Source organism: Maylandia zebra, linkage group LG12 (genome assembly GCF_041146795.1).
Source record: "Maylandia zebra isolate NMK-2024a linkage group LG12, Mzebra_GT3a, whole genome shotgun sequence".
Classification (NCBI taxonomy): domain Eukaryota; kingdom Metazoa; phylum Chordata; class Actinopteri; order Cichliformes; family Cichlidae; genus Maylandia; species Maylandia zebra.
Genome location: NC_135178.1, coordinates 28,335,564 through 28,348,445, shown reverse-complemented (window position 1 = coordinate 28,348,445; position 12,882 = coordinate 28,335,564). Strand labels below are relative to the sequence as shown.

Genomic DNA, 12,882 nt, shown 5'->3' with positions numbered 1-12,882 from the left:
TATGCCTGTTCTCACGGCGAAATGGTTGCCCCACAGTAACAAGGTCCCTAGTTTGAACTTCCTGTTCGTCTCAGACCTACGTGGGCTTTCTCTAGCTTGTTGGGTTAATTGGTGGTTTCAAGCTGAATGTGTGTATGTGAGAGTCTGTTGCTGTCTCTCTGTTATCCCTCCTTTAGACAGGCGACCCAATCCAGGGTGTACTGCTCCTCTCACCATGTTACAGCTAAAATTAGCTCCTGCTCCCTAAATAAACTTAATGTGAATAAGTGGACAAGAAAATGGATGTTATGAGAGTTTCCTGTGCAAGACCGATGTCACATTTTTTTCTACATGTTACATAGGAAACCAAACTGAAAACACAGACAGTCACACGTTTTAGAAACAGTAACAGTGCCAAGTCATGTCGATCATGAGTCTCAAAGGTACCCCCTGCCCCCAAATGAGCAAATGTCAACTTTTGTTCTCTTAACAAATTTTATTTGAGACAGGAAATACAAAACATGTCGACATCTACAAAGTCTTAACTGACACATTAATAAGAAATAATGGCAAATGAGTGAAAGCACGATTAAACGGCAGTGCTGGGGAAATGTTAAGGTCTGCTGTTCACAGTGGGCTGGAGGGAGTTTACACACAGCTCAGTTACATATTTAAACTGAAATGAGTGAATACAGTAAGTTGAAAAGCTGCACATGCAGTGTACAAGCTGACCGTTTTATACATGAAATGATGTCTCTGAGACAAACATGGGAACATTGTAACTTACAGTACTGATTGATTAGTTTTCAGTCTGAAGTTATAGTTTGGCACATTAAAACCAGGTATTACAGATACATTTTAAAAAAACAAAAAAATCCTGAAATTCTGAAGCCTGGAGGGTTTGCATTAGTTTTAGCTGTTGGTTAAACAATAAAGTTTCTAGTCTAACACATTTAGGAAAACCAGATTTGGTTTACCGCATGTATCTATCTCTGTGGTAATTATAATTATTGCGTTATCAGGCTGAAGCAAACAGGCACTAATGGTTATTCAGAGGTGAAGGTGATGGGTGAGTGATGAGTAACCAACAGAAAAAACGAGAAGCAAACTATTTGTACCTTTAAGTGAATGAGTTCAAACCCAATAGCAGAATAAATGGAAAATAATGCATTGTAAAGTTTTGACCTATGAGGTGAAACTCACAGTTTGTATATTATGTAAACACGTGTGTGACGGTAAAACCGCTCGGTACCGCTGTCACTGTCAACGCTGAGGATAACAACTAAGAAGGCTAAATAGCAGATAAATGATAATCACCCAGTATTCAAACATCGTCGTCATAACTTGTTTCTTTTTTTACCCACTCCCACAAGGAGACTAGTTTGAATGTGGAGTCTTGAAGAGACAGAGCTGCCAAACAGCCGATGGATGGAAGAATGGAGGGAAGAAGAAGAGGTGGTGGTGGTGTGCACATAGATGATGTGGTTCTGGAAAATGGCTCCTGGTGGGCCTGCAGAGTGGCAGGGCTGGACAACTAAGTGTATGCATGTGTGTGTATGCTTTATGTATATGTGTGTGCTGGTGGCTTGGGTCACAGTGCTTCCCTTCACCTCCGACCCTTTTAGTCGTCCGACTTCATCTTCATCTGTGCCTGCATCTGTGCGATCATCTCCTGCATGCGTCTCAGCTACAGAAAGAGAAAGAAGATGAAAATAAAACCCCATTGAAGTTTTTCTTCAAGCAGTGACCACTTTCACATCAGTAAGTTTCATTTAGTTTGGTCAGATTTAGGCAACCAAACTATCGATATAAACTTATCAGAAGGTAGTGGTCTGGGGTTAAAATACACACATATATCTGCTGATTCAGTCAGCCTTTCTTAGAATATCAGCTTGTGGCGAAATGTAATGTGTGACTTCAAGACCTAATGTCTGCTTCAAAGAGTACTTCTCCTATTTCACACACACCCAGAAAATATTCACATATTAACAGAAAAGAAAAAGCCTTTTTTCTCTTTAATAATAAAATATTTTAATTGTTTTAAGCTTAAGAAATTGGAGGACTTTCTCATCTGACAACAGTATAATTCACTCAGTATTTAACTAGGCTAAAGCAGCCAAATAACTGCCATCTGAAACAGCTTACAGAATAACATTTTGTTTACACAAGAAAAAAAAAAGTGTTTGTTTAGTCACCATTTAGTCAAATAGAGAGTATTTATATCAGCTATAATGTCAAAAAGCTTAAAAATAAATAAAGCATAAAATCAATGCAAACTAATAAATGAATAATTGCTACATGGTAGACGTTAAAGAGTAAAAAGCACTAAAACAAAGGCAGTACTTAAAACTAACAGTGAGGATGCACTACAGAAGGATCACAGGTGTTCTTATTAAACAGCAGCTCTCCTGTTAATATCTCTCGCCCTCTTGTGGCAGAGCACAGAACTTCAAGCAGTTCAAGCCAGATTATTTTTTCTCAGTAGGTGAAATATGGTTGTTTCCACAGAACTAAGAGACTGAAAAGTCTGCTACTGTATAGTATTATGTTGTCTAAAACAAGGGAAGATGGCATCTTGCTGCAACTGAATTACCTACTTAGAAAGTCTAGTTTAAGCCTCCTGTGGGCTGTTAACTCTACTCCAGCTCTGACTGTAAGGAAAACAAACCCTAAAGTGTCAGAAAATGTATATTTAACCCTAACTGTAAGAATGTATTGAGCTATTTGCTGAATTTGCCTGAAAATTTAAGAAAAACAAATTTGACATTACTGCACATTGAACTGACATTCATACGGTGCATTATCCGATCATTGAATGTGACACAACTCGGAACTCCTAATCAGTTCTCAGTACACAACTACTTCCAAGAACCTCTCATGTAAATAACAATTACTTATTCATTTACTCTGGGACCTTTTAGGAATCTAGGGAGTATCACAGGTCATTGTGATATTTCCTCCCAGCAAAACCTCTCACGACATCTAAACAAATCAGCCAAACAAACGATCCCTCTGGCTTTGTGGCTTCGGTTCCTAACGTTACTGAGGTTGTTCCCACCATAAAAAACACCCAGGCAGGAAGTGATGGCATATCCTGCTTGGAGACATTGTTTACAAACAGCTCTGATTGCACCCCACCTGCTCACTATGGTGCCCTGCTGCAGTAACAGAAAAAGGCCAATCAAAGGCAATCAGGAAACAGGTTATGACCTGATGACATGCAGGCTCAGCGGCCCATAAGGTTAACAATGCATATCGAGTGAAAATAAGAATGTTTTTGCGTTCCAACATACAACCAGACAGAAAAACAGGCTGCTTTCCTGGTTTGCATTTGCAGCTTCTAAAACTGTGGTCATGACCTTTGAAAGCACGTTATGTTACAGTGCTGCAGGCTCAGTGTGATTCTGCATTTATACCTGACTATACACCGAGTGCCAGAGTTGACCTACTTGAGTCATCAAATCCTCGTGTGCTGTCTGAACACCATGTCAGCCATTTTTCACCCTGAAATATTCTACTGAACTGTTTTCAAGATGAAACGATCAACTGAGCCTTTCTACATTTACAGATTTATGGCTCACAGACATCATGATTTCACTGGGAAATCAAGCTACTTTATGCTTTTTATTTATGCTTTTCATCTGTGTAGTTCTGTTACTTTAACAAAAAAAGAAAAAAGAACAATGATAGAAATCCTTTTTTTTAACCTGGAAACACACACGTGAAAATATGTTATGAGTGCTGAATTGAAAGCCTGGAACATTGATTTAGTTTGGACAAATGTGAAGCACCGTAAACAGCCTTAGCCTTTAATGTATGAATAAAGTTTCATTTACTTACAAAGGTTTACAGGTCACATTATTTCTCTTTAAAACTGAACAGGTTTCTATGTAGTTTGCAAAGAAAATGAAAATTTGTATATATACTTGTAATGATGTAAGACTGAAATGTAAGTATTCGCTAAACTATGCACGAGTCTGTGCCTTAAATGAGTAAAGTGAAAAAGCGCCACAGGCTAGTATTTTTTTTAATTCGATTTCAGACTGCTGAGGTCTGTGTGTACGGCTATTCACTTTTATTGCTCAAATACACAAATCTGCTCCGTGTGTTTTTACCTCTGCCTCCTTCTGTAGCAGGATCTGGTCCTTATCCAACACCTCCTCATCCACAGCTCTGCAGGACAAATGAAGTGATTAATATTATACTCCTTGAATGAAACAGGAATAACTAACGTGTGCTTTGCTATATCAAACAGGATCCCACCTGCCCGCTCTCTTCAGCCTCTCTGAGCGGAAGTTCTCATAATGCAGATCCTGAGTTACCTCTTGGAGGTCTTGCATGTGGGTCCTGCAACAGACAGACACCAATCACATCTTCAAACACTAGAAGGCAGCAGAGCTCAGATTTTAACTTCATCTCTGGCAGCAACAAGCTTAACAGGGCAAAAGTTCTGGTTAGATTTTATAAGACTTTACTTTTCAAATTATAACCAAAGATACTCACACAAGCATGGTGCGCAACTTCAGGAAGTCATTGTGCTCAGGATTCTCCACCTCTACTACACCCCAGGGGTACAGACGACCACGGATCTTCTTCCCCTTCACTTCGATAAGCTGGTTGGAGCCAATGACAGCAAAGGGAATGCTTGCCTGGGAAAGGAAGTCAAATGTTAGTGGACACCCAAAGGCAGAGGAAAGAATATGTGGAAAATAAAGGTATCAGCGAGGAGCAGTTCCAGTGAAGGGAAGCAAAGATGAATGGGAAGAGAATGCTGAACCAGCAGAGGGAAATGGCGGACCTCCTATGGGAAAAGATGGCATTAGCTGAGTGCCCCTCTCTCACCTTCAGGACTCTAGTCTGCTCCTTGAACTCCTCGTCCTCGTCAGAGTCGGCATCAGGTAGCTGATAAATTTTTATCCCTTGTTCTGCAATCTCATCCAGGATCTGAGAAGTGGAAACAAGAGAAACTGAAAGAAGAGGCCATGCTGTGGCGTCACTGTGATCCTGAACTCTCCCACTGTGATGGGAATCTCAACTTGAGCCCAACAAATGTGCCACTGCAAATACTACAAGACGGGTCAGCTTGACCTTTACCAACAGGGTACTGCAGCAGTCCAGAAAGCCAGATGTCTCATTTGAACAGTAAAATGTTCACATTGTTGCTACCTATGAGGACCATTTCATTTTTATTAAAACCTCTAATCATATATCCTAACTAAAACAAAATAAACTAAAACAACATCGATACAGCTGATAACTGCAGCAGACCATTCCAGCTCGGCATATAGGTACTGTTCATCCAAACACATTTTCTCTGGAAAGACCAATGCCAACTTTTTTTCAGGCTGTCTGTCAGCAGGATTATGGAAAAAGGAAAGAGAAAAATATTTCAATCTTTATGTGGATGCTCTTTTTAGAACGAGCTGACAGATTATCTGCTCTTAAAGCACCTCTCCAGTCCTGGAGAGTCTCCAAATGGTGCACTGGTTCACAGTACATTCACTGTAAACTGTGAATTATATGTAGAAAATAACAGCCGCTGTCCCATAAACAGAAAGTAAGGAAACTCTACTGAGTAATAGGAGGGTGTGAGTGAGCACCTGTTGTTGCAGCAGCACATTTAATTAAAGACCCCTGTGGAGGAGAAGGAGTTGAAACAGAAAGGTTAGACAGGTGAAAAAAAATAGCCTGTGTGCGCCTCAAACTTCCAAAGAGTCCGAAACAAAGATCTCGCCCTCCTTTATTTCTTCTCTGACCGGTGAAGAAACAAGCTGAAACAAAGGAGCTTTCTTCTCTGCTACCGCTGGGACAGATGTCAGTATTTATTATTGTAAACATCAAAGCTGCATTTTGCTTTTGTGTTCCCGAGAGGAGAATTTTGAAAACGACAATGCAATCTTGTGTAATGGTGCCAAAAAACGTCAAGCGCTGTTTTCCTGACTTTTTGGGGACTTTCAAGTACTATAGTGTATAATAGGATGGTGGTGAGTCAGCCACCAGCCTGGGAAGTGAGTGCAGCTTTTCCTACGGAGTGCAGCTCCTGTTTAAGTCCTTGTTATGGCTGTCGCTTGTTTTCTCAGTGAGCTCTGCACGCAGTGTATGTGAGATAGTGTGTGCACGGCGGAGAGTCGGGTATTGTTGTGTGCCAGATCTAAAAACAAACAGGCTTTGCAGGACCGAGAGGAGACTGTGACACCAGGCTAGAGCCTCAGTTTCTCCCTCACGTACTCAAACACCAGATTTACAGGGACGTTCTACACGGAGGCTCGATAAACATCACTCTGGTGAGGTAGCACAGACAGAATTTTGGGAAACTATGCACCCAGCGGGAAAATAAACATGTGTGACACAATGACACGAAAAAAAAAATGAAACAAACAAATCCTGTAAAACAAGTAGATTAGATTAGACACAAATGCAGATGTGATATGTGATAAAACAGAAAGAAATCCAACAAAAAAGTGAACTGAAGAACTGATAAAAACAGAATAACAGTTTTTTACAAATGCAAAGTACAATTAAATATCTACAAACCTGCATCAGTCATTGCGCAAACACAAGTCTGTTGTCTGCCATCATCTGTTTCCAGACCTTGTTAATCCTAAATGGCTGTTTACCTGAATTATTCTGTTCTGTAACATGTGCTTAGCACAGGCTGAGACCTATAATCAAGACCGCTAATGGATCATGTGATTTCAAAACCACCACTCGCTCCAAATACCTGTTGTCTCCTGCTGATTTACTGTACACAATGTAGGCCTTAATCCCCAGCGCTACACCAGCCTCTCCTTCTCGTAATTGAGTGTTTTAGTTGGCACAGGGATATTGGCAGTGGGAACCAAGTTAACTTTATGACCATCATGTCAGGCCATAATACGCCACACACTCCCACCCCACTGTTATGATTGGCTTTAGTGGTTTGTTCGAAGCTGTCGGAGCAGCATACAAACAATTCAACTCCAGACTCTGCCTGAGCATTAATTAGAAAAGGAAGCCAACAATTTATCGGTTTACATCACAGAATATGAAGTGATGTTTGTAGAAAGACTCCATCATGCTGGGCAGCTCTGAGTCCAGTGTGAGGGTATGATATGAAATGGTACTGTTAGGTTTGAAGATTAGAAATAGGGCAAACGGCAGGTGAGTCATGCAAGACGTGTATTTACAGAGAAAAGCTGGTATCACTCAGTTCTTGAAATAGGAGTATGAAATATACTGTAACAATTATGTACAGCCCAAATATAGCATACCCGCAGGTCTATACATAGATATAATTACACAGGGTGTAGTGGTGGGAGATGTGACTAAGCACTTTTTCAACTGCAAAGTAGGTTGAGCCAACACCTCCAATCATAAAGAAACAAGATGCAAACCCATCATTAGAGGGATTCCACATTCATCTCTTAACCTGCCGAGGGAAAAATATTTTCAGGATTTGTTCATTCTCATAAGCTAAGCAAAAAAAGAATATGAATGACTCAAACACCTGCCAAGCTATGAACAAACATCACTGGAAGGAAACAAACACCAGCCAAAGAAAAGAACACAGAAACAAAAAAAGGGGATTGTGGTGATCACTGTAGTACTGGCATTCAACAGGTGACTGCATGCACAAGCAAACACTCCCAACTATTAAAGGCTTTTTTCGTGTGATTGCTGAGGATAGAGCTGAGTCTCTTGGTTTGGTCTGATTTGTATCCAATAAAGTCAAACTGTGGCATGGAACAATACTTGGAAGGAGAAACATGGCGCAAAGTACTCTTGGGAACTCAACAATGCAGACATAGAAGAATAACATTACAGAAAGCCAAAAAGGATTTAAAAAAAAAAAAACTGCATTTCAATTCCAATCAACCGTGACCAACTAAGAATCGTAAGACTAAAGATCAGACCAAGAGCACTTTCAATAAGGTTTATGTAACCTTAAAGATGCATGCCAGCTTCTTCAAGGAAGCTATGGGAATAAAACAATGCATCCCTGCCAGTAGAAGCAGGACATCCGAGTAGCTTTCAAACCTTCTTTCATACCAGAAACTCCTTAAACCTTATGATGCACTATTCCAATTTCTTCATTAGAGACTGAGAGAAACCGAACAGATTTGTTAAGACTGACCCACATGGAGGGTCGCTGCTTGTTATGAGATTAAAGGACAGGGGTCCCTTTTTTCCAAGGCTGAAGACATTATTAAAGGAAAATCCACAGTGTGCCTCTTGTAAGACTCCAGTAGGTCCAACTGTGTGTAAACTACTGCTTGCTCTACACCTTATAAAGCCATGCACTTACTTTAATGTTTAATTTTTACTTTTCTGAAGGCAAGAGCTAATATAGGAGTACTGTAAAGGTTTTCAAAGGTCAACTGGAACTAAAACTGGCATTGGTATTTACAGTGGGGCAAAAAAGTATTTAGTCAGCCACCGATTGTGCAAGTTCCCCCACCTAAAAAGATGACAGAGGTCAGTAATTTGCACCAGAGGTACACTTCAACTGTGAGAGACAGAATGTGAAAAAAAAAATCCATGAATCCACATGGTAGGATTTGTAAAGAATTTATACGTAAATTAGGGTGGAAAATAAGTATTTGGTCAATAACAAAAATACAACCCAATACTTTGTAACATAACCTTTGTTGGCAATAACAGAGGTCAAACGTTTACTATAGGTCTTTACCAGGTTTGCACACACAGTAGCTGGTATTTTGGCCCATTCTTCCATGCAGATCTTCTCGAGAGCAGTGATGTTTTGGGGCTGTCGCCGAGCAACACGGACTTTCAACTCCCGCCACAGATTTTCTATGGGGTTGAGGTCTGGAGACTGGCTAGGCCACTCCAGGACTTTCAAATGCTTCTTACGGAGCCACTCCTTTGTTGCCCGGGCGGTGTGTTTTGGATCATTGTCATGTTGGAAGACCCAGCCTCGTTTCATCTTCAAAGTTCTCACTGATGGAAGGAGGTTTTGGCTCAAAATCTCACGATACATGGCCCCATTCATTCCGTCCTTAACACGGATCAGTCGTCCTGTCCCCTTGGCAGAAAAACAGCCCCATAGCATGATGTTTCCACCCCCATGCTTCACAGTAGGTATGGTGTTCTTGGGATGCAACTCAGTATTCTTCTTCCTCCAAACACGACGAATTGAGTTTATACCAAAAAGTTCTACTTTGGTTTCATCTGACCACATGACATTCTCCCAATCCTCTGCTGTATCATCCATGTGCAAACTTCAGACGGGCCTGGACATGCACTGGCTTCAGCAGCAGAACACGTCTGGCACTGCGGGATTTGATTCCCTGCCGTTGTAGTGTGTTACTGATGGTGACCTTTGTTACTTTGGTCCCAGCTCTCTGCAGGTCATTCACCAGGTCCCCCCGTGTGGTTCTGGGATCTTTGCTCACCGTTCTCATGATCATTTTGACCCCACGGGATGAGATCTTGCGTGGAGCCCCAGATCGAGGGAGATTATCAGTGGTCTTGTATGTCTTCCATTTTCTGATGATTGCTCCCACAGTTGATTTTTTCACACCAAGCTGCTTGCCTATTGTAGATTCACTCTTCCCAGTCTGGTGCAGGTCTACAATACTTTTCCTGGTGTCCTTCGAAAGCTCTTTGGTCTTGGCCATGGCAGAGTTTGGAGTCTGACTGTTTGAGGCTGTGGACAGGTGTCTTTTATACAGATTATGAGTTCAAACAGGTGCCATTCATACAAGTAACGAGTGGGGGACAGAAAAGCTTCTTACAGAAGACGTTACAGGTCTGTGAGAGCCAGAGATTTTCCTTGTTTGAGGTGACCAAATACTTATTTTCCACCCTAATTTACGAATAAATTCTTTACAAATCCTACCATGTGGATTCATGGATTTTTTTTTCACATTCTGTCTCTCACAGTTGAAGTGTACCTCTGGTGCAAATTACTGACCTCTGTCATCATTTTAAGTGGGGGAACTTGCACAATCGGTGGCTGACTAAATACTTTTTTGTCCCACTGTAGCGGTTCATTTTAATAGTAAAGAAATGTTAGAACCAAGGTGAAAATTGTCAATGCATTGTTATCTGGCAACCAACTTTTATTTCACCATCTTTGTATACTGGTGCCACTATACAAATTTGCTTAATACGTTACAACCTTATATAAGAGATGCTTGAAGCAAAGACTTTAAAATATATTTTTTTAATTAAAAAAATAAAAAGGGCATTTAATGCAAATGTAATCAGTAAATGCGTTAAAAGATGAGCTATAGCTGGAGTTTCACACTGGATAAACAAATATTATGGTCAAAAACACATTTTCTGTTAATGTGTTTCAAGTCACAGTAAATCTCATGAAAAATAGAGTATTGATGGGTCTGATGATGGATTCCTACTTTCTGCGTGACAAAAAAGAAGAAATATGAGCAAGCAGCAATATAGCCTTACAAAAAATAAAAGGGACAGTACTGTTAAACACCATGATAAAAATGGTCAAAAAGCTGTCTAGAAAGGTATGACCCCTTAAGACTTTTCCAAACTCATAACAAGACTTCTAATTCTCTCTCACAAAATCAAAGCACGTAGCTTTTAATGAAATATGTCAACAAATATTGACACTTGCTAGAGAGTACTGAACTCGTATCTTTGTAAATAACATTCCAGAAAACACATTTCACATACCTTCACATATAAACCTACTATTTAGCTTCCAAATACAACCTCAAGACACATGAGACCGAACACTTTTGTCTTGCAAGGAAACGCCTTTCAGCTAACCGGCTCTCTCCTGCCTGCAGGGAGTCTGAGGGGGTGAAGGAGCCCCAACAATACCTGATCTGAGGGGGTCGGAGGGGGATTTAGATCTCATACCAGCCATCTAACCCAACACACACACACACACACACACACACACACACACACACACACAGCTAAGTGCTAACATACTGTGTTCAACTGGTATAATCTGGCATTAGTAGCAGGAACAGAGCTTGTATGTTACGTGCATGGAGCCTTGTAGCTCAAGGAGGTCAGTGATTCACCAAAGTAAAAGAACAACAACAAGGCAGGTTAAAAAAAGCCATTGTGACCAGACAATCTACAGACTAAATCCCCCAGAAAGTTCCCTTAAAAGTACAAAACTAATTGTGACACACAGCAGCACCAGTAGAACACCACAACACACAGAAACACTATCTAGAAATATTTTGTTGGTCCAGATTTGAATGTTTTTAAAGTGAGGTACTGATGTAAAGTACAAAGGAAGTCCTACAATCATAGTACCACGAAGGTATCGTATGAGTAATAATGAACAAACAAACACACAGCCACCCACACTCCTATTGTCTGGGCTAAGCATTAGTACAGTTAAGACCACCCACCTTTCCTTTGATCAAAGAGCATACACAGAGATACAATTGAGCCATTCACGTAATCTTGTATTTATGTGAGATTTAAAAGAGGACAGCCACAAACCAAGTTTTGTGACTTTATTTGCTAATCAAAAGGGACTCAACAGCTTCAAGTGACTCATCAGCAGTAAGCCAAAGTCCAGAAATGATCTTTTCAGATTTGTAATGCTACAGTTGACCCACACTTTCTTCACTTAAAAGCAATTAATAGTGTGTAACAGAGTTGTGTGTTCCATGAGACAAAAGGCCTATTTATTATTTTAAAATCTTTGGAGATGGGGAACGTTCCCTGGCACAATGACCAAAGGAGGGCATAAAAATAAATATATCACCCTGTTTGAAACACTGGAAGGAAAAGGATCAAGCACAAGCTGATCAGGGCTTGACACAAGGAACTTGCAATCACCCCCATAATCTCACTGATAAGGTACCAGTCTAAGCCTGCACCAGTGTTGGTTACTTGAAAAAAGTACCGTAAGCAGTAACTAATTACTGATTAGTAATCAATTACTGATTAGTAATCAGTAAGTAATTAATTACTGATTACTTCCCCCAAAAAGTAATCCTGTGACTTTACTTTTGAAAATAATTAGTAATTAGTTACTTTAAAAAAAAAAAGATTTACAACCTGAATAGGTAATAAAGCAATAGATCTTTCAGCCCAATTCTACTTTTTCTGCATAATTCATCATATAAAATGTAATCAAATGAAAAAGTCTCTTTTTGAAACTTGTTTTATTAGTTTTAATCTTTTAACTTTATGCATCAAGCAAACATTAAATTATATGCAGCATTTTGCAGCACCAGAAATTTGTTTCTGTGCTTACACTCACTCTTTCAAATAGATGCAAGTAAAACACAGCAGAAAATAAATAAAATCAAAGACTCAGTGGTCCTGTTGCTCTATTTTTACCTGTATAGCAGGAGTGGGGCAGGCGGAGGTTTGCCCTGGTGCAGGTGTGTCGTAGCGGTCAGTGGAAGGATCTGGGAGTTTCACATTCCCGTGGCAGCGTACTGTTGGTGCTTGCTCGGAAGTTTAGGGGTTTTTTTTCGCTGTAAAAATAAGTTTTCTTCCCACGCAGTGAACAGCGAATGCTAATGTTTTTGTCACTTTTTACGGAATCTAACTCAAAGTAAGGTCAGTACTTCCACGCCTTAAACACTGCACGGTCATATGCGCTCCCACACTCGATATATTATCCTTTGTTGATCTGCACACAGCTGTTGCCACGAATGTCGCACTGGCTTACGTCATTGTCATGAGACACTCTCGCAAAAAAAATAAAAATCAAAAAAAAAAATCACCGTTTTAGTAACGCAGTAACGCAGCGTGCTTACGGGAAAGTAACAGTAATCAAATGACCTTTTTTGCAATAGTAATCCCTTACTTTACTCGTTACTTGAAAAAAGTAATTGGATTACAGTAAGGCCCATCTCTGGCCTGCACAATAAGAATTTAAACTGAAGCTCATCAGGAAACTCCCACAAACTACATATCATTAATCATGTGCGTATAATTACCTCAAAAATA

At 40.1% G+C, this 12,882-nt stretch overlaps 1 protein-coding gene across 1 annotated transcript in view; it reads right to left on the bottom strand.

Moving 5' to 3' along the window:
- Nucleotides 1–455: 455 nt before the first annotated feature.
- The window catches only part of zgc:63587 (septin-2), a 29,033-nt gene continuing 16,606 nt past the window's right edge, over nucleotides 456–12,882 (bottom strand). The window contains exons 10-14 of the mRNA XM_024804537.2: nucleotides 4,822–4,923; nucleotides 4,483–4,628; nucleotides 4,243–4,326; nucleotides 4,095–4,152; nucleotides 456–1,666 (exon numbers count right to left, since the gene is read on the bottom strand). Coding sequence (XP_024660305.1) covers nucleotides 1,601–1,666; nucleotides 4,095–4,152; nucleotides 4,243–4,326; nucleotides 4,483–4,628; nucleotides 4,822–4,923 — 456 coding nt within the window. The 3' untranslated portion in view covers nucleotides 456–1,600. The remainder of the gene's footprint in view (nucleotides 1,667–4,094; nucleotides 4,153–4,242; nucleotides 4,327–4,482; nucleotides 4,629–4,821; nucleotides 4,924–12,882) is intronic.